Raw genomic sequence first — 23,870 nt, 5'->3', positions numbered from 1 at the left:
TCCCCTGCCTCAACCTGTCACATCTGTCTGTGCCATTAAATTTACTTTTTTTTAGACAGGTTTGATTCTCCATCATGGAGAACACAAAATTATCTGTAGTTAATTTAACATCAAAATAAAACCTCTTTAATCAATACTATCATCCTAGAAGGTCTTAATCCAAAATCTAATGACTTTTGAGAAGCAAAACCTGTTCCCCGAGTTTTCTCCAAAATAACGCTATACTCTTATTCCAGGGTGCAAATCAGGACTGTTTAAAGGGCTTTTTCCCGCATTCCTTTCCTAAGTCTTTTTTATCCTCCCTCTTTTGGCAAAGTAAAACCTTGTAAAAAGATAACAGAGGAATTGTTCAATTTGGGTTCTGTCTTTTGGTGTAAGCTGTACAGCCATAGCAATTCATACCAGTGCATTGACTCAAGGGCGAGGGATGAGTCTGCAGCAAAGTGAGAGCCAGGGAAAATGGTCTTGGGTGTCTTCCTGACCTCAGCCTTGCCTTGTGTAGTAGAGCTTTGACTTCACGCTGTCTATGAACAGGGCGGCCGTTCTTCTCTTTTGCTTTGGTTCCTCAGAGCTAAAGTTAATCTGACTGGTTTGTGAACGTTTAAGAACAGGTCATAGTTTGTTGGTGTCTTTTACCCCTTTACAAGAAATATAATTGAGTTGAACAGGGATTTTGAAAGGTAGCAGATGAGCACCAAAGTGATGCCTTTTCAGTAGCAGAAACTTTCGATGTGATGACAAGTTACCAGATAAGTACCAAGTTACCAGTTACCTTTTCTACTGTGTCTTTTACATTCTTCATCACCAACAGAATCTTGACTTCATTCGAGGTAATTGTAAGATTTATTTAAAAAATCTCTTTCAGAACTCTATTTGGTTATGTGATTACATGTAAGCTTAGAGGATCTATATGTACATCTATCCAAAGATTGATGGCACTTTATCCTATCTACCCTCTGTCAGATGCGAGTCTGGATATAACATAGAGTACAGATATAATTGATTACACTTAGAGTTGTCTCAGATCATGAGGTAAACTTGAAGATAAAAACTAATCAGGATGGTGGAACAGGTTCTCTGGTCATTTGATTGAATAACCTGGATTGCCTTGTTTAAATGTTACATGTTTTGAAGGGTTTACTGGTATGTATAGTCTACATGATCCTAATGATACAGTAGAAGTAGAAATATTTTCTGGAAATGAAGGTTTACAAAACCCCCCAGAACACTTAGTAATATAGTTCAAAGCGAATCAATGGTTGTCCTTTGAAAGAAAATTTTCTGTTTTCTGAGAGTGTTTGAAGAAATTTTTGCTTTTGTGGTTCCTTTAACAAAAACTGTTATGCTTTCTTAGTTTAAGGTATATAGATTGCATCATGCCAAATATTTTATAAATGCTATAAAACAAGGAAGGTACTTTATTCTCATGGTCAAGCACAATGCTGGCTATTCCTATGTTGAAGGTGGTATTAGTGTGGCAGCTGTCCTAGGTTTGTATGCCCCTAGAGGAAGACTCTCTTAAAAGGAGAAGTAATTTTGAGGAACAGGAAATAGAAACGGTCAACCACAAACCATTCTGATTTCAAGATAATATGATTTAGCATGACAAAAATATCAAAGGCTGTAATTGGGAGTAGTGGTGGCAGATTTCAACATAAATTTACTAGATATATGTGGCTATCCAATGTTGCTATACAATAGGCAACTTTCACAGGAAGAAATGGATGTCAGGTGACACAGTGAGTTTGTACTTTGGCAAGCCATCTGGGCTCCTTTGTAACATAAACAAGCTCAAAGTCCGACTCCTATCTCTTGGCACTTACCCAGCTGCTGCATCTTTGCTCCCCTATAGCTCGGTCTTGTCCCCTAAAGTCCCTTGCCCTTGGCTCAATGAAGACTGATGAGGATGTAAGCGCAAGAAGTATTTTAGTAGCCAATATCTCTGGAAGAGCAGCAGAAATCCTGCTGTCAGTGGAAAAATTCAGAATGGCAGACGATAGCATCAATTAGGGAAGGAGAAATGTAAACAGTATATTAATATCACTGTCAGATATGGATCAGCTCAGCACTATGAAATGTCTGGAATCTCTTGGTTGTTGCTACCGTTTGTTTTGCTTGAAGAATTTCTTGTGGCTTGATCTGTTTCCTTTGGTTCAATATGCGTGTCTTTTAAAGCCCTTCTACCAAGGACAGTAGGCATGAGCATGAAGTTAAGAAAGTAGAGGAAAATATAGACAAACAGAACCAAATCTCAAAGCAGCAGGTAGACAAATGACTATTTACTTCTTAGTCTGTAAATACCAAAACAGAATATTCATCTAAGGAAATCACAAGTGCAGTTATTGGATAAGGGGCTTTCATGGAAATTGATTTAAAATACTCTATAGACGTTGAAGCAGGATTTCTGTGCTGCCAGCGACAATAACTTTTGGTTATACACTCATACCTGGTTCTGAACATGGAGTCACTTTTCTTTCTTGTTAGGGAACAGCATGCTGTCAGCAAAATTAAGCCCTGGATGAAACTTCTTCAAAAAAGGAAAGCCAAAATGAAATCATTTTTAAGGGTATAAATAAAATAGATCCACGCATTTCCTGACAGCCCAAATGAGAAGGCCCATATTTATCTCAGTAAGCTTTCAGCGTTAGACTTTAGGAGCCAAAGTGACAGTTTTGGACTCAGCCAGACAGTGAGCCTTATATATAAAAAAACTCAAAATAGATTTTCTTGCCCCAGTCCTGCCAAAGAGCCATTTTAGGTGTGCAGGAAGGCGCTGAGCACACTAATGCATAGTGTCCTTCTGCTGAGTGGGGACAATGGCTGCCTTCCCCTCACCTGACTTTTCTTAATTGGAATTTAGATTCCCCCCAAGAATCTGGAAGGTAATATGATATTTCTTGTGATTTCACAGGAGTTTTGCCTTTTGCACCCCTCCCCCTTATACTGAGAATCATTGAGATTAAAATGCAAAAGGCAGCAGTTTTATGATGGAAATAGATGTCTGGACTGTGGGCAGTCATGGAAACGTTCAATCATTCTGGGATTAGAGGCATTCCTCACTGTTGTAATTGTCAGAAGACGACGAATACAGAAGTGGATTTAAGAAAGAGAAGATAACTCACCCTCAGTTTGAACAGAACTCAAGGCTAACTTTGGAGTATTCCTGAGGGCTTTGTAGTTGTGCTCTTTTTTAGCCTCCTCTCTTCTACCCTTTTTCTCCTCTTCTATCTGATTGCCTTTAAAAAAATATGTTTAGGAGTGTCCTGTATACTTAGGTCCCACATTGAAATCCAGAAATCCCAAAGATTTAGAGTTCCTGTGTAGGCAAAAGGGAAAAGAGATGATGGGTTGACTGGGCAAGCTGATCCTGAAGCTAAGGTGTTTGAGGATTGCCATGGGGGAAGATACGGTAGTGAGAGGAGAAGGGGGTTTGAAGGTAGACGTTGAGTAGTTTGGCTAAGGATGTCTGTTATGTAACTTACACCTGATCTTTAATATAGTAAGTACCTATATGAGATCGTCAGGTAAGGAAATGACACAAATAAAATCTGTATGTGAAAAGCAAACTTCATGTAAACACATTTAAACTAACTTCAATCTACAATGTGGGAGTTTCATCAAGGGCAGGTTGTCACTGTTAAGGCTAAGTATGTGTGTACTACACTACAAAAACACAATTGAGGTGTGATGTAGGAGAGAGAGTTTGGAGTATTTGGTAAGAGCCTGGCATGGAGGACAGAGATACATTTAAATTTCTGCCAGTGGAGAGATTAGTTAAAATACCAAATACAGGGGACAGAAAAGATGGCTTAGCAGTTTAAAGCATTTGCTATTCTTACAGAGGACTGGGAATGGGTTTTCTGCACACACACAGTGGTTTGTAGCTGCCTTCAGCTGCATTTTCAAGAGGATCTTGTGCCCTTTTCGGGCCTCTAAGGGCGTTAGGCATGCATGTAGGACACATTTATACACAGGTGAAACATACACGTGGGAACCGAGGTTTCTTTGGTGTTGCTCCTTGGGATTGGGAAGTTGGCATAGGGAAGAGAGGCAGGAGTCAGTGAGGCTGCTCTACCTCCTATCAAGTTGATCTGAATGTGGCAGAAGGGATAAAATGGTAAGGAGTTGAAGGTGAAAAGCTCTGGAAGAAGTGGGAACACTGTCCCCTTTTCCCTTCTGGCTTGTACCTAAGCTGGAATAGTCTAATGTGTATGGGCTCATTTGATTCTTTTGGTGCTGTTTTTCTTCTCTGTAAACCAAGGGATAGTTTGAATGTTTCTTAAACATGCTCTTTTCTTTCCCCATTTGGATCAATAGTCTGCTTCATTAAAGGACTCATACTTTTTCACTGTGAAGTCGCTAGCGGATTGAGGTTATGTTATTGGAATAAGATGCTTTCGGTGCCTCACATGCTCAAGACTCTGGGTTCATATTCCAGAATGGAGACAGAGAAAGGGGCACGGAATAGAAGAAAGGAGGGGAAAATGTGAATAGGAATCCTGGCTCCAGAACTGTTACATAGAACACTCCATACTTCCTAATATGTGTGGTTATATGTGTGGGTGTGTATAGGTGTACATGTATGCACATATACCTGGGAAATACAACTGTAGTTATTTTTCCTATATGATCCTGTATTTGCAATCATGTATGCTGGTTGTCATTCTTAGGAAATTTCACAGAGCATGGTATATATTGTATCCTAGAGACTATTTAATTTTTAGTGCCTCCATAACTTAAAATTACTGGCTAATCATTGGAAACAGTGTTAAAAAGAGTAAGTTATTTTTAAAAAAATGATAGCTAACATCACTAAGTTCATACAGCCTCAAATTGATCTCATCTTTCACATTTTTCTATTTCAAACATAAATTAATTCCTATTATAACTGGAGTAATCCAAAAAAGTCTGGGGCCTTTTAAGTAATTAATAATAGAGGGAACATTGTTAGATATATTTGATTGTACTTTCATTTTGTGACTATTAACAGCCTTAAGCAAAGCATGTATGCTATTAATTAGTAACTTGCTAATCCTAAGTCAGTCTTGGTCATAGCTGTTTCTATGTATTTTCTCAATGGGGAAGTGGGAGAATTGACTTCCTGGTCCACAGAAGTGAACCAGGTGAGGGTTTTATTTGATGGAAATTTCCGGACAGTTATTGTCATGACACAATAATGTTTAGTTGAGCAATGGAGGCTGTTATCTTCAAATGAAACTATAAGGGGTGTGACAGATTGGCAGAGCATGAATTTTGAAACTTGACCTTGCAGGGACATCAAAGTTAACATTACCTTTTAACCAGTTTTCTTTTCTTTCACTTTTGTACTCTTTCCTATTCCTAAGGAAAAGATGGGGTAATTGGGAACTAGGTCTTACAGTTTTAAGTAGCAAATGGCTAGTTCCCTGTAGTCTGGGAAGAAAAAGCCCATTTGATTTTTCACCCCAGTAATTTTGTATGTCTGTTTCTGTGGGTTTTATTTATGGGTTTTTATATTTCAGAAAATTGCCTTGGAACATTATGGAGCCAGATACTGATGTTAAAGAAAAGTCAGGTATGGAGGTTCTAAAATGTTAAATTTGTCCAAAGTTGAGGGAAATCCAGGACCCCTTTTGCTAAGTTAGCTTTCTCCTTTGCTGAGTCGGAGCAGTTAGGATATTGAAGTGTTGGCCTGCTGTGACTCACTGCCTGACGAGCAGCTTGAGAGACTCTGAAGCCCACAGCATGCCTTTCAGGTAATTAAGCACTGAGACTATGCACACGAGTTTATGCTTTTCCTCATTGCTTCTGGGGACATTTTGCCATCACCCCTTCATTTTTATTTTGTCAAAACAGCACAGTAAAAATAGGGGATTTAGGAACTATTATGCTCTACCCAAGCCTGGTGATGTAGTTCAAACTGGCATTTTTGCCATCTATCTTAGGCAGGTCTAGTCCATTCCAATTGCCAGGAGTATTCTCAGCAAACACTTCCCCATTGTGTTCAGCAGCAACAAGGCCATTGATGATGATGTAGAAGTTTATTAGAACACGAAGAGAGGAATATCCTACAAATAATTCTGGAGGATAGGCTACTTGGAGGCAAATGCAGAAATTCATGGAGTAGCATGCATTAATTATATGTTGGCTAACAGAAGGTTAAGCATTTGAACTCAAACTTCCTATTAGACTCTCCCAAGCATGCGGGCCACCCACCAGTTGCAAGGCATGATGACACGACAGATGACTCGACCTCCTTGGTAGCAGTAGGGGTATGGGTAGTAGCCTAGTAAAGGTTCACAGACCCTGCGGCAGTAGCGGTTGCCTCGACGACAGTAAATACAACAGTAACCTCTCTCATCCAGCATGGGATCAAATTCGATTCCATTTTCAGTCTGAAAGAAGAAGAAGAAGACAGTGTTGGATGGAGAACTCTTTAGGAGGAGGTCCTGCCAAGCAAGAGCAGACTATGTGACTCTGAGTTGGGGGTGGTGGTGGTGGTTGATGAGACATTAAATGTCTTAGCCAAATCATGGAGATGTTGCCATGCCATCAAAATTGGTTTTGAGCACACTCCCTGGAGAGTCTGAGTTTCTTAAGTATTTGTTAAATCTGTGATAATTTTCCCAAGTGTTTTGGGAGGTAGTAAGTTTTATGAGAGCTCTTTTGTTGCTGCCCTAACATGAGTGCAGCGGACAGCACTCACATAGTCATTAACAGGAAGGTCTTCCTCGCTTGCTTGTCTGGTGTGGCGGGTCTTCTCCACCTTCACTTGTGGGACCACCCATTGCTCATTCTGGTCAATCCCTTTTTTTTCGCTGGTAGGAAAGTGAAGATCTTCACCATCCTCCTCAAAGTCCTGTAATTCTGAAACTAGGATAAGAAATACAAAATTGGGATGCCATCACTTTGCAAGCATTTCCGAGAGGAGGGTTAAGGAGGACAGAAGTTAAGGAGAGCTATTTTTGTCTGCCCTTTGACTGGGATAATTTAGGCACACATGGGCTGCATTTCCTAGCTGTTTAAGTGGATAGGTTTAGAAACTATTTGGCTTCTCACCAACTTCATTGCTTGTTTGGCATCAAACATTTACTCCTTTTCTTAGTAATAGAATCAATTGACAAGACAAGGGACTTCCGTCTCCCTCAATTATTTTTAGCTGCTAGTGATCCAAAATATTTCTTGATTGTCTGATTTGATTTGGTATTAGTTGTCTTCCCATCAATTCTCTTTTGTTTCTCAATTTTTTAGTTTATGTTTTTTTCATATATAGATGTTTTGCCCAGCATGTATGTCTGTGCACCATACACATATAGTGTCCACAGAGGGCAGAATAACCCTAAGTATCAGATAACCTAGAACTGGAGTTGAAAATGGTTGTGAATCACTAAATGGGCACTGGGAATTGAATCCTGGTCCTCTGCAAGAACAACCAGTGTGTTTAACCAGTGAGAAATCTCTCCAGCACTGCCCCCCTTCTCCCCACCCCATGTCTCATTTATTTTCAACTTAGGTCTGTGGAAGACTTGCTGAAAGTATATGTTCCCGCATATTTTTTCACTCCTTTTCTTGTTATCTTATACAACTGTGGTCCAACTGTCAAAACTAATAAGTAAGCATTGGTTCATTGCTATTAATTAAGCTACAGATTAGGCATCGATATTTTCATCCTTGTTCTTTGTTTTGCAGCATCCAAGTCCAGGATACCAGATTGCATTTGTCACCTTTAAAAATAACAATAACAGCAAAAAAGCACAAAATAAACAACTCCAAATAATTCTAATAGAGGCTTGCATTCTTGGGACTGTGCTGCCTTGAATAATATAGTAGTCTTTGTGCAAGATGAGGGAGGCCCAAGTCTGTGACACCTAGACAGAATAATGTGTCTAGGGACCTTCATCTTCCCAAATTGAAGGTTGTACTTTTCTGCTCTGGACCTCTAACCTTCTATCCCATTTATAGTGATCCCTTACACACACACACACACACACACACACACACACAGACACTCACAAACACACACACACACCACATACCACACACCACAAACACACACACACACTCACAAACTCACACACACACACCACATACCACACACCACAAACACAAACACACACACTCACAAACACACCACATATACCACACACCACACACACACACACAAACACACACACACACACCCCACACACACACCCCACACCACACACCACACACCACACAAACAGGATTGTCCTTAATTCTGGGGTAGAATGCCATTTGACATGAGAATTCTTGAGACAGTCGTGTACTTGTTTGGTCTCTACTCTCTCCAGTTCTTGGGTTGGGCCCACTGTGGTTTTGAGAAATAGTCTGGTATCCCTGCTGCAATGAATATAGATGTACAAAGAAAGATAGATTAGCTTTCTGCTATCACTGGTCACATTACGGTGGTGTTACCTTTCCTGAGATATTTTAAAAGCCTGTCAGCATTAATTTATCTGATTTATAACTTGGCTGTGAAAACTTCCCTCTTCACCACAGTCAGCATATACAGTTTCTTCCAAGAAGGTATAAACTGATCATTTGTTTTCATAGAAATGTGCTCTCTCAATGCTGGAAACATTAACCTGTTACAATCTTCTTTTTTTTCTTTTCCTTTTTTTTTTTATTTTTTGAGATAGCATATTGCTCTGTAGCTTAGATTGGCCTTGAACTCAACATCTTCCTGCCTCAGACTCCTGGGTACTGGGAATACAGATGTGTACCACTATGACTAGCATGTTACCATCGTTGGAAGGAACAGACTGGGGACAGGAGACCACACCTGCTATTAGAGTGGGATTGATCCAGTACATAGTCACATTGTCGCAAATCTCCAGAATTTTAGAATTTTTCAGGAAGTCTCTGTTTTCAATAGGCTTTTCTGCAGGAACCCAAATCACTGACTGTTCAAAGAACGTTGTAGTAATTTCTTCATTCTGAAAGAAGAAAGTAGGTTGGACTTGGGATTGTGGAAGAATAGTGGGGCCAGTTCGATGATACGAGTACTGAAACCCAGGATGTTTTGAGCCTGGGTTGCAATGCTATGGCTGGTTGCTCATGAGCTATCTCCGTGTCATGCCGGCAGTAGGTGCACACAGAAGAGCTAACGACCGATCCTTTCCTTCTGGGTCTGGCTGCAAGGCTACTCACTAAAATAAGGGCTTCACCTGCCATCATTTTCCTTGAAAGGCTTTTCATGGTGTTCTGGGCACTCCCTGGGCCACATAAGCTTTCATTTGAGCTTGTACTATGAGTGATTTATATGTCTCCCCTTTAAATGGGCCAATACTTGCCATGGTTTAGTAGTGTAGCTAAGGCTGGACCCAGGATTTCACCTCAAGATGGAAAAAAACAAAGCAAAACAAAAAGAAAAACAAAAATCCTCTCATAATTCAAACTAGTAAGATCTGTTAAATTAACCTATCATCTTAGATTTACAAGAAATCTGGCTTTCCCTATTTTAAAGTCTTCCGCTTATGGAAAGTCAACTCATTAATCCCATTCATTCTAGATGCTTAACGTTTATCTCACACAGGGCTCTGGTTCACAGCACTTTGCAGTTTTGTTAAAAATACCTTCTCTTCCCTTTCTAGTGCCGGCAGTAGTTGCCTAGAATACCCAGTTCTTATCAACTTGTCAAAGCAGTTTCATCGCTATACTCCTGTTCTTCATAGAGCCTTTTCCTCCCCTCTTTTGTTTCTTCCTGGCTTTTCAAATTTTCAGTGTGTTTATTTATTCACTTAAATATGTCATTGTGTAATTTTTCTCTGAACCATTCACAACTTTCAAGTCCTGGCCCTTTCGCCCTTGAGTCTGTAAAGACCTTGGAACACATTGAAAGGGATTGCAGGAAATGAGGTTGATGTGTTCCCTAGCATTGTTAGCAAACTCGGGGCTATTTAGATACTGACTCTGCATGTTTTCCAGGTGCACACCCTGGACACCGTGCTGAGGGAAGTCCAGAGTAAGAGGGCTTTTGCAATTTTCCAACCACAAACTTTTGTTGCATTAAAAGAGACCTGTAGTGTGACATTCTGTTTTCTTGGAGACGGGATGATTTTACTATCATGAGGTGAATATGTGGATGATTTTAAAGATCTTACCAAATTAACAGAAGAAAAAACCATTAGGGCCCAGTGAAGATATGGGCCTTCGTTCCTACATCACTCCAGAACAATCCTATTATATATAGCTTTAGGCTCTCATTGCTGCCTGTCTGTACAGAAACAGGAAATGTTTTCTGTAAACATTTTCAGATGATTTTTTATGTAGTTGCTTTCTAAAATATGTTTATCTATTGTGTGTTGGGGAAGCAGGGTCCATATGACAGTGCACGTGTGGAGGACAGAGGACAGCCCTGTAGGAACTAGTTCTCCTTCTTTTATGCAGATCCTGGGAATTGAACTTGGATCATGAGGCTTGGCTATGGGTGCCTTCACCTGCTGACTCTTCTCTCTAGCTCTGTGGTACCCGTTAAATCCCAATCTTCTTTCACGTTATCATTGCTTCCATACCACTTCCTAATTTCTTGGAAATCAATCCATTTTTCACAAGCATCTAATATAAGCGTATTAGAAACAAAATGAAACTCTACAAAATCTCTCACTACCATAGGCCTCAGCAGCAAAGCATCCCCTCTGGAGACACTTTCTTCTTCTGATTGGCAATTCTAGGAGTAGGGGGTCTGTAACTTTTCTAGGCACAGGGAGAACAGTGACATGGGAACTAACAACAGCTCTGGGGAGTCTTGGGTGAGGGGAAATAATGTAATCCCCCAGCACTTCCCATAAAAGACAAGGAAAAGGCGAAGATAAACATGTATGGAACCAGTTAGAAGGTCATGAAAAAGAACTTGGGATCAAGAAGAGAATGAGTCTCCAATGTCTATAGAACCCATTTTGCCACCGCCATAGTCCCACCTTCGATTTTCCAATTTTAAACACAAAACCAAACTAAATGAACCCCAAAGAACCTCAAGGACAGTGAGGATTGGTGTACTTTAGGTGGGTGATAACTCTTCTCCCATGGCTTCCTGAGATCATTCATTCACTAATTGGAGCAGGGGCTTAGTCTTTTTAGTTTAGTGGATCCAGAGAATCCATCTTAGGTTGACATTTTTGCCTTTTTTTTTCTTCTGAGGAGAACTTTGGATTATTAAGCATGGTAAGGGAAACAAACAGAAACCTTTAAGGTAGGTGAACATTTGGAGCATGACGGAAATGATCCTCTTGTAGCCTTGGGACCAATTTCCCACCTAAAACACAATTTCTTTTAATTATTTAATTTTAAAATTTATATATATATATATATATATATATATATATATATATATGCTTTACCAGAAGAAGGCATTGGATCTTCTGTAACTAGAGTTACAGATGGTTGTGAGCCACCATATGAGGGCTGAGAATTGATAACTTGGGTCCTCTGGAACAGTTAGTACTCTTAGTCTCTGAGCGAGCTCTCCAGCCCCTGTTTTTATTATAATTTTAGTTTTGGGTATGCATGAGTATCTTTGTTGGGATATACATGTGCATAAGAATGAAGTTGCCTCTGAAGGCCAGATGTGGTGGATAGCCCTGGAGCTGGAGTTGCAGACAGCTGTGAGCTGACAGATGAGTACTGGGAATTGAACTTAGAATCCCTGAGCCATCTCTCCATCCCTGGACTCATTTTCTTCAAGTTTTTCTCATACTCATGATTACTTTTGTTCCTCTGATTAATTCCTCTCACCAGAAATTATTGGTTCAGGAACAAAAAGTATTTTTTATAGGTATTCGGGTATAAAAGTATAGTGTTATACCCCAAACCACAAACGTCATTTTCTTAATAGGTCTCAGTTTAAGACCTCAATCTGCTACTCACTAGCTGTGTACTTTCAGCAAGTCACTCTTTGGTCCTAAATCCCAGATCCTATATCTGACAATGGGGATAACAATAATCATAATAATCCTATTTACAAGACTGAGGATTTCATGAGAAGAGAACATCTAGTCCAGTGACCGGCCAGTGAATGATACCTTTTAGTACGATCATTGTTCTCACTCACATACCTCATCTATTTCCTCTTCTGGTTCAGAAAATTCAGGAATCACTTTGATTTGAGTTTTAATAAAGCATTTTTGAAGACCTACAAAGTAGATGCCAGTGTATCCCTATAAAACAAACACAACAATAATACAATTAATTTCCTGTGCTTGTTTCAATTAATGAGTCCCATGACCTATCAGAGCCCCAGCCTAGCAAAGTTTGAATTCCAAGGGAAAGCTTCCTTGTAAATTAAATGAAGGTTAAAGGCTATTTTTTTTTAACGCGATGCAATTATTGTAGTATTTTAAGGGAAAAACTTCAGGGGAAACAGTCAACTCACGTTTTTAAAGTCATGGACTTCCAATGTTTCATCAGTGCCATTTCCACTTCTGAATATTTCTGTTCTGGTTATGGGATCAATTTCCATGGAAATCTTCTTCTTCTCGCCATTGCTGTAGAAAGTGTGCTCCATGTCATAGGTCTGGGGAGCAGAGGAAGAGAAACAAGCTCTAACATAGTCTGAGTGCCCTTCATAAAATGCTTTCACTGGGTAAATACCTGAGCCATCTTCTCTCTTCAGAACCTTCGCACTGAGGGGCTATCTCAGCATCTTACCATTGGACAGTCTCTAAAACTTGGGATTAAAATGGGGTGCTTTGTGGTGCTCAGGGAATCCCTTCAGAGTCAGTGTTTTGTATTTAAGCCAAACAGCTGAACTAATTATGAAGCATCCCAATGGTTTTATTGGCAATCTTGGCTAAGGAGCAAATGATAGTCTGCAAAGCAGCCTGTAAAGTATTTTCCCCTTGTGTTAAGCCTAGAGATCACCTCAAGCCTATGCTGTTTCCTTTTCTAAGTGTTCTGTGATTACTCTCCCCATCCTTTCCACGAAATCCATTAGGTCCTAGAAAGAGATGTGAAACCATTTAGAGTGGTTAGGCATTACTCTCTATTCCCATATCCAGATTTTAGTAGTGTCCCAACAGTATTGTTTGCCCTTTTTAGAACCTCAAGATGTTATTGGCCAATATTAACCCATAGACTTATCCTATACCGATTTATATCTCTTCGTTAAAAATCTAGCAGTCACCTGCCTTCCCTTAGCCTTCTACTTTATAGGATAAAATTCCCACTCAAGTTATTGCTGAGTTAGGTTTTTAAAACGTGATTCTAGTGTTTTCAACTTCTGTAGATCCCTCTGGATAGATAGCCTTTGGTGACAGGGTAAAGTGCCATAAATTAACAGAACCTTCCAAGGAGAGTGCTTCTGAAAGGCTGTTTATCAAGCCTTTCTTGAGTGGCTGAAACAAATCCCCAAACTTCCTTCTGCTCTCTAAAAGAGATAATTCTCTCACCACGGACCAAGAGGCCCAGTCACATGATATATTCTATTTCAGGATTGATCATGCAACTTATAACTTGGGACATATTTGGGGCTAGAATCCAATCTGAACTCTGGAGGAGTCTGATCTCTATGGTAAAGCATGCTGGAGTTGATGGTGCCATTTGCAAGCCTGGGTGTCTCCCGGTGGCCCGGAGGCCTTTCCCTGTTAGGTTTCTGCACATTCGCTTGTCCTTCTGAAGAAGCAAGTTGCCTTCGGAGCCAGTGTTGCTTTCTAATAACACAGTTCCTAGTGGCACCCTCCTCCTTCAGTTTCCATTGGGTTGGGTTGTTTTTAGTGTCTGCTGATGTGCGTGACAGCATGTTAGTTTAACCTGGTCAAAAATTTCCCAGCTCAAATAGAAGAACAAGTTGGATGGGTTTGTAGAAACAAGTGTTACTTCAAGCATGAAAAGTCTCATGGAGCCACTGAAAAGAAAAACAGAGGCAAAGCCATTTTACCTCCCCATGCCCTGGAGTAACTTAGACATGAACAGTGATTATTTGTTGAATAAGTATTGTTATCAGTGGTACACTCTCATGTTTCCCAAGGAATGTATTGTAGAATTGGCAAGGTATTTTTTTTTAAAGGAAAGGAAAAGAGTATTGAGAACTTTCCAGCAACTGCACAGTTAAGTTGGGAAGGGCAGTCTTTGTTGTAACAGGTAGAAAACTCCTTTAGGCTTGTTATTTGCTTCTGCTTCTAAATATCCTCTCAGTTTCAGCTTTGGTGCCAGCTAGAGAAGAGAAACTTCTAGGTATGGCAAAAAAAGCTCTCAGTCAGTTGGCTGACTTAAGCAGAGGACAGAGGCATCCACTTCAGACACAGCCTTGTCAGGTTTCCCAATAGGGGGCAGTTTCGTTAGAAATACTATCCATTGTGGAGACAAATGTTGACAGTGCTAGCCACCAGGGGCTGGACTGGGGTGTTTGTTTCATCAGTAGCACCACTGATGGATTATTGCATGGAAAAATTGGGTTAGAGACTAGGGATATTGGACTGTGGCCTACCTGGGCAAGAGAAAGAGAAAATACAGACTGCATTTTCAATCATCAGTAGAAGACTATGGGACTGTGCTGGTGACATTTAAAATTTCAGTGTACTTCTGTGGAATGACTTTTCCTGCACTGTTGGCAATGCACTTTACTTGGACACCTTTCTGGATGAGCACTATTGGAAACTGCCAAGCTCAGCAGATCTTCATTATTTTCAACATTTCTGCAAAGAATTGGGTTTTCGTTTGTTTGTTTGTTTGTTTGTTGTTTGGTAAGGGAAGAGGCATCCGTGTTAATTGTACCTATTAATCATCATGTTGATTTTGTATTAGCAATGGTAGCTTCTTAAACAGAGAGATCAGAATGACTTCATTTGTGTTTGAATCCTTAGTGTGTGGGAGGGTGCAGCAGTAGGGAGCTACATATTCACCCAGATGGAATTCTGCTATCAAAGGTGTCCTTTTGAAACAGACTGTCCTTTGTCTAGGAGGATGATGCCAGCGACTTACTTTGGACTGTGTGGGGATGGCTTTGAGTAAATCCAGACATACTGTCTCACTCAGGTCCCCGTGGAGCTCACTGCTTGGGTAATGGCTATGCAAGCTTCACTGGCCCATATGACGACTGAGCTCATGCCTTTGGCATCAGAAGGACTTTGCTGTCTACTAAGATCCTGGGCTCCCCAGTTGAAGATGAAGAATTAAATGGCTTTGCCCTGTCCAGGAACAAACTAAAGCAGAGACAGGATGGCTGACCTTAGAAAGGTGTGATTGGGCCCATGCATCTCTCCCCAGACTTTGCCCCCAACTTAGCTTTATTCCAGGAGAGCAAGGACAGCATGTGACATGGAATGGGCCCTTGCCAAATTGGCAAATGGATGAGCCCCTTTTCTGGTATCTCCATACCCTGTCCACTTTGCATCCTCATAGCCTTTTTTCCATGCCTTTCATTTCCATCTGTCCCCTTGTCTCCTGTCTAGACAACTAGGAATCTGCCAGGGCTTTAGGGATCTTATGGAAGAGAAGAAACCGATCTGACAAATGATTTTACATTTAATTATTAGCAACGGAGAATACATTTGCCAATTTGAAAAATGGAGTGCAATGCTTCACTCAAAGGAATGGGGCTGTAGTGGTGCATTTTAGGTACTGTGATACCAGGAGCAAGAGATATGGGGAGGGGTGCTCGAGGCTTCCAACACAATCCAAATGGGTTCTTACTAGCCTTATGAGGGCTGGAATAGGACATAGAGGCCAATGGGATAATGGGGGGTATGGCAATGTGTACAAAGATGGCACTGACAAAGTATGGGGGAAATACAAATCCATTTTTATTCCCTGTCCAGGAACTCTGTCCTCAGTCCAGTTAAATCTTCCATTTGGGTAGCCAATAAGCCCTGACTTCCTCCTGCAATAGGAACACTTTCCCCTGTTTTCTTGTTTCTGTTGGTGACAGTCTGTGAGACCAGAAAAGAAAGGTTTATAAAGAGTAAAGCTGACTCACACCTTAGTGTGATGGATCTGTTTGGGGGCAAGTAGCTGTACCCTGTCCTGACAGGGATTTGAGGACATTTGGCTTAGGTTTGTTTTTCTGAAAGCTGTGATTAATCTAGCTGCTCTTTTTTTTCCACCTTCATCCTTTACTGTCTGTTTATGAGGTACACTCTCCAAAGATGAAATACATGCTCAGAATAGCTGGCTAGCAGGTGTTAGGCTGGCAGAAAGGAAAGAGAAGGGAAAGCACTGTACCATATTATTACCAATCTAGCCTGCGAGAATTAAAGGTCCTCTGGGTATTTCTCCACCAACACAGTGCTGACAGATTATTTCTTATGCATAGTTGGACTTCTGCATCTTCAATCACCAGTTCTCAGCCCTGAAAAAATTGGCATAAGCAGCCAGACATTCCTTTTTAAAAGGAAGGAAAGAAGGAAGGAAGAAAGGAAGAAAGACAAGAAAGAAAGAGAGAAAGAAAGAAAGAGAGAAAGAAAGAAAGAGAGAAAGAAAGAAAGAGAGAAAGAAAGAAAGAAAGGAAGAAAGAAAGAAAGAAAAGGCCATTTCTTCCACCTACCAAATTGAGATACTAGAGAAGTTTTCTTGTATCCACAATCCTCTCTCTAATTCCCAAATTCAGTTGGAGATCAGGAAAGAATTCCCAGAAATATTCTAGTTTTAATGTTAGTTCTTTCACCTACAAGTTGTGTGACTTTGGAGAAGTTACTGAGTGTCTTTAAAGGTTTAGTCCCTGTCTGTATCCCCTCTCTAGTTGCAATGTTGGGTTGTTGGCAAATCCATTTTTTCTCACTTTTGGTCTGGTCCCTGTCCAGTTGCTTGGTGAACTGCAACTACCTGTTGATCGCCTGAGCTTCTCCATTTCAGCCACTCATGATAGTTCTACTTGAAGGCAACAGTTGCTTATAAAGTACTCAGTTAAACAAATACTGCCTTAGGAATAAGGGGTAAATATTCATAGCACTCGGAATCTAGCTTCATAGAAATTGTAAGGGCTATCCATGAATAGTCTAAAGTAACAACTGGCCCATTAAGGATTGTCATACAAAGGTAAAATTTGAATCTTGCAAAGAAAAGAAAACGAAGAGATGCCTTCTTTCCCAAAATGCTGATGTGGTGGCATCTGGTGAAACTCAGTTCCCTGCTTAAGAGATTCCAGCTACATCTCCAGCTTTTCCCTTGAGGTTTTAAATGCTTCTCCCATTCCTTGTTTCAACTGTCACAGTGTTGTGTTAGATGCCTAGGCAATCTAGAGAGAAAAGTTGTCCCCTGTGTGCTTAAAGATGACTTAAGAGACTTGGTCTGGAGCTAATGCTGGTAGTTAAAAAAAAAAAGTCACAAGGAAAGCTGGGCTCACACTTGGCAAGGAAGAGTTTCCTTTGTGCAAAGGAGTTTCAGCCCAGAATGATTGATCTTGGATGTGAAACATAAATGAGACTGTTTCAGTGGTCTTCTGCAATTGGGGTTGCATGGGCAGGATGCTCTCTTATCTTCATGACCCATGACCTCTCATCTCATTCAACTAGAATATGGAACTTGAAGGAGCGTCTCCAAGAATATGCTGATTGTTGGGGAGTGGGTGACCATCTCCCAGCAGCACTAAAAATCACCACATAGCTCTGATGTCTGGCAGAGAAGCACATAACATTTCTTTCACATAACTCATTATGTTTATGTCTCATTCCACAAATGTTTTGAAGAATAAAATAAAATATGTGCTGTGTTTATAACTGATGGTTTAAGAAACACAGTTCTTTGGTTTGTTTTTCCATGTTGCTTTGATTAGTTGGAGGAATTGGCTTCTAATTCTTTCAAGTTCAATGTGGAACACAGGGAGCTTTGAGTAAGCATGTTTTTCCCCCAGTAAGTCTACTTCATAGATCTTAAGGAAGTTATTGCTTAGAAGTGGATCCTCAATATGGTGCCCTTGCGAAATCTCTGGAACTGAATATGTTTCTCCTGCTTGGTTAGGAAAGCTGAACACAGAGCCTTATGATCTTGGCTTTCCTCAAATCTCTTCAAATCTCCTAGGTATGCCTGTGGCTCAGGAAGCCTGGGGCCTGGATAAAAGTACAGCGGCTCACTCAATAATTTTGACTTATATTTCTCCTGGATGTGTGTGTGTGTGTGTGTCTGTGTGTGTCTGTGTGTCTGTGTGTCTGTGTGTCTGTGTGTACTCACATGACGTGTGATTAAGGTATACTAGGAGTCAAATATTGCTTACTTCCTTTGAGATCAGGAGTCTGGATCTTTTGTGCATATGAAAGTAGGAGGGAAGAGAAAGACTTAGTAGCATGGAAATGTCAACACCAGATGTAGGATGTTAAATAAACACTGTTTATTATAAACAGATGTTGAAAGAGAAAACAAGGAGTGTTGTGGGGGCTGGAAGAGCAGCTTAGAGAAGCTCCAGGACAACAAAGGTATCACTCCAAGCATGGAACAGAAAAGCATCAATAGTTCCCTCTCTACCAAAGGCTACACAATCCTCTCAAATTCCACAAGCACCTAAAGAAAAGTCCAGAAGACCATGGGACTTTTTACTTTGTTAAGCAGCCTTTCATTCCACCCCATACTTTTAAGCAGAGAGAGTCTTAAATTTGTACAAGATGCTTGGATCGTTTTCCTCTGGAAATATTCTTCCCAGACTAATCTGACTACTTTTTATTTTCCCTGGATTCTTAACTGCTCAGATACAGGTCTAGTCAGAGTCTTAGTTTCTAGGAGGTACATGGCTAGCCTCCCAAGCTGCTTGCCTAGGACTTAGAAGGTAGTAGTTGAGTGATAAAGAATGCATGCTGCTACCTGCTCTCCAGATTTACAGTGATCCCAACCTGATTTTGTAGTGAAGTCCAGGACTTATGTAAGAAAAATACTTATATTGCAATTTATTATTGGAATAGAAAATAAACAGTACTTGTTCATGGTAGAAAAACTTATCCTGGGAGATAGGTAATGTGTTTTATCTGCACTTTTTCATAATAACTTTGATCCCTCATTTACACTCCTTTTGGTGAAAATTATATATCTTAAGATGAATTACTTCATGAGCACTTTGATTTGTTTTTCTTTTAGAATAAACTTTAATCAATAGCACATCCCACCTTTTTCATGTATGCACCGCCTGAATTTTTTGTTTGGCTTCAGGAATGACAGAATTACTTTTTGAAAATAATATTTAAAAGAACAGAAATTGGAAACAAAGGTAGCATAATTGGAAGATATGGGAGATCATGAACTCAGCTAGGGAGTGTGAATTCTTACAAGATAAAGGCAAGATCTCCTGAGTCACTCCCTAGGCATTTATTACCGCACTGAGGCAAATGCCATTGTAAGATTAGAAAAACACATTAATACTGTTAGAATGACATTTATACTGCCAGTGAATACAAGAAAATAGGAAAGGCTATGCTTTCTTCAGACAGGTATCTATGAATGGTCAAGAAGATTAGCTCCTTACCACATCCAGAGAAGGAATTATATTTGCAGCAACTAAAATGATTTATGGTTCTGTATATAATTATGGTCCTCATGCAATTTCCAAGAGAACCACTGATTCAACTTTTGGGGTAGCATATCACTTTCGGAATTAGCTAAGTGGTACTGGAAGTAAGTAATTGTGCTGGAATGAATGTTGGCTCTCGATTCATTTTCTGATGGTGGTTTCTTTGCACACCTTGCTAACCTTAACATAGTTGGCTTCCCTAGAAAGACATCTGAACAGTAAATAGTTCAAAAGCAGCAGGGCAGTGGGGGTGGGCTAATAGGAGTAGGTGATGCCTGAAAACCTTTCTGGAACATGATGTAAATAAAAAGGGAAACAAAGAAGTAGGTTTGTTTGCTCTCCCTCCCACTTAAACTTTATAAGGTATCCTTTGAGACTAAATACAAACAGGTATTGCAGCAGAAGTAGGGAGTCCCAGGGTGGCTATGCCTTACTTTTTGGGTTTTCTGTCAGACACTTAGCCAGCTTACTCTCTTTTTCTCCCCCTTTGTCTGTCTTTCCCCATGAACTCTTTGCTCCTATTGCACCTTTGGCTCCTAATGGTCCATGCCAAACCATTTTCTTCTGGTCTCATTCTCCCTACAGGATCTCTGCCTGCCTTTTCTTTTCTACATCTGCTACCAAGTAGAAATGAGTATCTCATGACAAAAAATTAACTACAACACCTGCAGGAGCTGCAGCAACGACAGTGACCTACAAATAGAGAAGAATAATGGCAAAGCCAGAAACCTGTCTTCATGGGTTTGTAGCTCATCTCATTTTCATTCAAATGTTAATTGCTAGCAAGAAAAGACTACAATTTTTTTGTGGGTCACACGTAAACGTGTCCACTGCACACAAGCTCAGAAATAACAATAACATGGTAGCACGAGAATGCAGATTACAATGGCAACCAAGTTTCACCAAATGTCCTCAGTGTCAGAAGTTTCTTTGACATACCTGTGATTAATGACTTAGAGCTCCTTGTATCTACCTGTGCCATTAGTATCTCCCTGGGACAATGGTTGTGACTGCTGAGGAGACGAAAGGCTCTAGATCTTCTGGTTAAGTAACTAATAATTCAGAACTCAGGTATGAGAATCGCTTCCTTGAAAAGGACAGGAGCTTGCTGCCTGTCCTCACAGCAGATGTGTTAAGTGAGAACATAATCACTGAAAGTCATTCACTGCCATTCCGGGTGGTTTCTTCTTATGTGACTGTCTGGTTACTTTTCCATCACTTTCTGCCCAGATAATGGAAAGAAAGATGGAAAGTATTTTTTTTTCTTTCTTACATAAAAAGAAAAGCTTCCAGGAGATTTAACTCCTTAAAGTCAACCATAAAGGAGTGGGTCAATTTATCTCCCGTCACTACTAACTAAAATGTAGAAGACAATTTCCCCTCATCTAAATAAGCAAATGAAAGGAACTTGATTTCATTTCCTATGCCCCACATGAATAAAAAGAGGACAAAAAGACTTTTCATTTAAATTAATTTTATGTTAATCCTTAATGGAATTCAATCAAACCCAGAAAAAGAAAACACTGGATAAGTTCAAATACTTACCTTTCTTGATACTCGCCAGAAGTGTTTGGTTCTAAAACAGGACAATTAGAGTTAAGGCCAGGATACTGAACACTAGTCCACAAATCCTTCAGTGATTTATATATTTCCTAGATTTCAGAGCCCACAAAAGAAATAGAAAGGATTTAAACAATGTAATAAACCCTCAATAGGAGCAAGTTTCATAATCTCAAAGTCCCTTTACTTTTGACTTTCTAATGTCTACTTGGCACACGATAAATCTGCAAAACCATGCTTCAAGGCCCAAAAGGGAAAAAATGAATGCGAATGAATCTTACATTTAGAATGACAGCCCCATAGTCCTCTGGAGGATTCTTTGCCATGGTTCCAGTGCCACACAGTTTTTCTTGTTTGGAGAGGACTGAGAGACCACCTGAGGTGGAGTTGCAAGTGAGTCGGCTAACAGATGCCAGAGGAGAAGCTGAATTTATATGGCTCAAATATGTCATACCAGAGCCGGAGGGAGCCCAGGGGGCTCCCGTGCTACGATTTGTTACATAGATATACCCATATATGTATATAACTTCTGTGCACAGAATTCCATCCAGAATGGCAAAGACAGAAGGTTATAATGAAAACTATTGTCCTGAGGGTTGGGCTGGAAGGGGATCAAGCCCAGGACACACTGAAATGATTTTTCACTATGAACTTAAAATACCAGTGGCAATACATGCTGCACACTCCAGAAATAAGCAAACAGGGCGAAAAGAGGGGAACAAAGTTCTAATTTCGTTTCCATGCAATTAAACAAGTATTTATTGCAGGGATATCAAGTATCAGGGACTTTCCTGGGTGCTGGAGAGTCAGAAAGGAATAAGATAGCATGTCTCGCTATGTGAAAGTATTCTGAATGCCAAGACCAACGTTTATTTGACGAATTATAATTGAAACCAGGATAAAATGAAGAGCAATTGTGAGCTTTCTCTCTTCATCTCCATCTCTGTGATTAGTTTTTTCTTCTGTAGTTGGTCCCTCATTGGTATTTATGATGTTTCTCATGTTTCCTTACTTTAACATATACTGCTTAAATGATCGATTCAGTCCTGGAGTTAATAATATATCACTTCTATAGTTAAATGTGATTCAATTCTGTGCCTGTAACCCAGTTCTGTCTTTTACTTTCAAAGCCATTTGAGCATCTCATGCATCTGTATCTGGGTGTAACTCAGACATTGCAAACCAGTATGTTAACTATCAAACCTTTCCTTTTTTAACACTTACTTCCCTAACTTACTTTCTTTTTTACTAACCTAATCTTTGATTGGTGATTACAGTTAGTTTTCAGCCTACCATAACAAAGCACAGCAGAATCACTGACTTGAATATAAAAAACTTATTCTTGAAAAAATAAATGTCCACATTTCTGGGATACAGTCCATGATCAAGATGCTGTGCAGCTTTGGTTTGTTTCTTTTCTCCTTTTCTTTTCCTTTTATTATGCATTTTATTTAGTTTTGTCCCAGTTTCCTCATCTCATCTCCAGATCCTTCCTATCTCCCCTACCTTACCTGTCTTAAGAAAACAGACAGGCAAATAAAAAAAATCTGCCAAAATACCATTGAGTTCATTTTAGGTTGGCCAGCTACTGCTGGGCATGGGGCATGCTCTTTTTTTGTTGTTTTTGTTTTTGTTTTTGTTTTTGTTTTTGATCCAATTGATAAAATATGGAACAGTTCACGAATTTGCGTGTCATCCTTACGCAAAGGCCATGCTAATCTTCTCTGTATCGTTCCAATTTTAGTTACATGTGCTGCGGAAGCAAGAACGGGGCATGCTCTTTAAATGTGGTTTTATGTATCCAGTGAGACTCCATGGGAGAAACTGATTTTTCTTTTGTGAGTGGCTGTTCACTGGAGATGATGTATATAACTTCTATCTCCTCTGCTTCTCAGTTTCTTCACCTGTTCCATATTTGTTTGTCTCATTTTTCAATTAAATTTTTTATTCTTAGTGTATTTCTTATCATGTACCCCAATCCCACTCAACGCCCCATCCCTTCATATCCACCCCTTTCCTTTGCAACCTCCCCGACAAAAGAAAACAAAAACTACCTTCCCCCCAAAACCTATCTCATTCTGGAAGTCATGGTATGTCACAGTGTGTCACACAGTACAGCCTTTTGCTCATACGGTTTTACTTGCAAATGTTCATTGGTCTGGTTCAAGGCTTCTGGCTTCTGCCACAGCACCAATGCTTGATCCTCCCTGGGACCCTTCTTAGACATCCCACTGTTGCCCTGTGTCATGGAGATCCCACAGCTTGGGATCTGCAGGACTGACCCATTCGTATGCTTCCGAAGGTCATAGATGGGATGGATGTTGGGGTGGGCCAATTCAGAGCCCTGGATCTGGGCCTAGTTGGAAGCTTAGTTGGTCAGCCTACCAACTCTCTATGCCTGTGCCACCAGAACCAACTCTCTTGTTTTGCCTAGGCAACGGGCGTGCCATCTCTCCAACTCTCAGCACTGTGGGCCAGCTCACCTCCCTGCTGCAGATGTGTGTGTGTGTGTGTGTGTGTGTGTGTGTGTGTATGTGTGCTGCATCTCTCCAGTCCCCACACCACTACAGGGCAGGTGAAGGGTGGGGCCAGCTCATCTCCAGGGTGATTGGGGAGTCACAGCTCATCATAGTGCTTGGAAATCAATATGGCCTTAGGTCAGGGACATCCGCATGGCCTTTAGTAGTAACATTGGCCTTGGACATCAACGTAGCTCATAGCTGAGATAGTAGCATGAACTCAGACATGGCCCCTGGTGACAGCATGGGTCTTGATGTCACCATGGCCTCACAGGTGGCAGCACAGGTCACTCAGATCAGTATGTCCCCTGGTGGCAGCACAGCCCTCTGACACCCACATGGTCTCAAGTAGCAGCCCAAACCACTGA

The 23,870-nt window shown here is 40.5% G+C and overlaps 1 protein-coding gene and 1 non-coding gene across 2 annotated transcripts; both read right to left on the bottom strand.

Annotated features, from left to right (window-relative positions):
- Window positions 1-6,001: 6,001 nt before the first annotated feature.
- Tnmd (tenomodulin) lies at window positions 6,002-21,309 on the bottom strand. The gene is given in 8 exon segments (XM_032890217.1): window positions 6,002-6,374; window positions 6,686-6,852; window positions 8,783-8,936; window positions 12,054-12,155; window positions 12,371-12,511; window positions 20,969-21,002; window positions 21,004-21,091; window positions 21,261-21,309. Coding segments are annotated over 8 exon segments (945 nt in total). The 3' UTR covers window positions 6,002-6,164.
- A 1,335-nt stretch (window positions 21,310-22,644) lies between these two features.
- Window positions 22,645-22,748, bottom strand: LOC116889580. Its single transcript, XR_004386496.1, has one exon. It is a non-coding gene; the product is annotated as a U6 spliceosomal RNA (small nuclear RNA).
- Window positions 22,749-23,870: the final 1,122 nt, after the last annotated feature.

Source organism: Rattus rattus, chromosome X, assembly GCF_011064425.1.
Source record: "Rattus rattus isolate New Zealand chromosome X, Rrattus_CSIRO_v1, whole genome shotgun sequence".
NCBI classification, from domain to species: Eukaryota; Metazoa; Chordata; class Mammalia; order Rodentia; family Muridae; genus Rattus; species Rattus rattus.
This window is presented reverse-complemented; position numbering and strand designations above follow the sequence as displayed.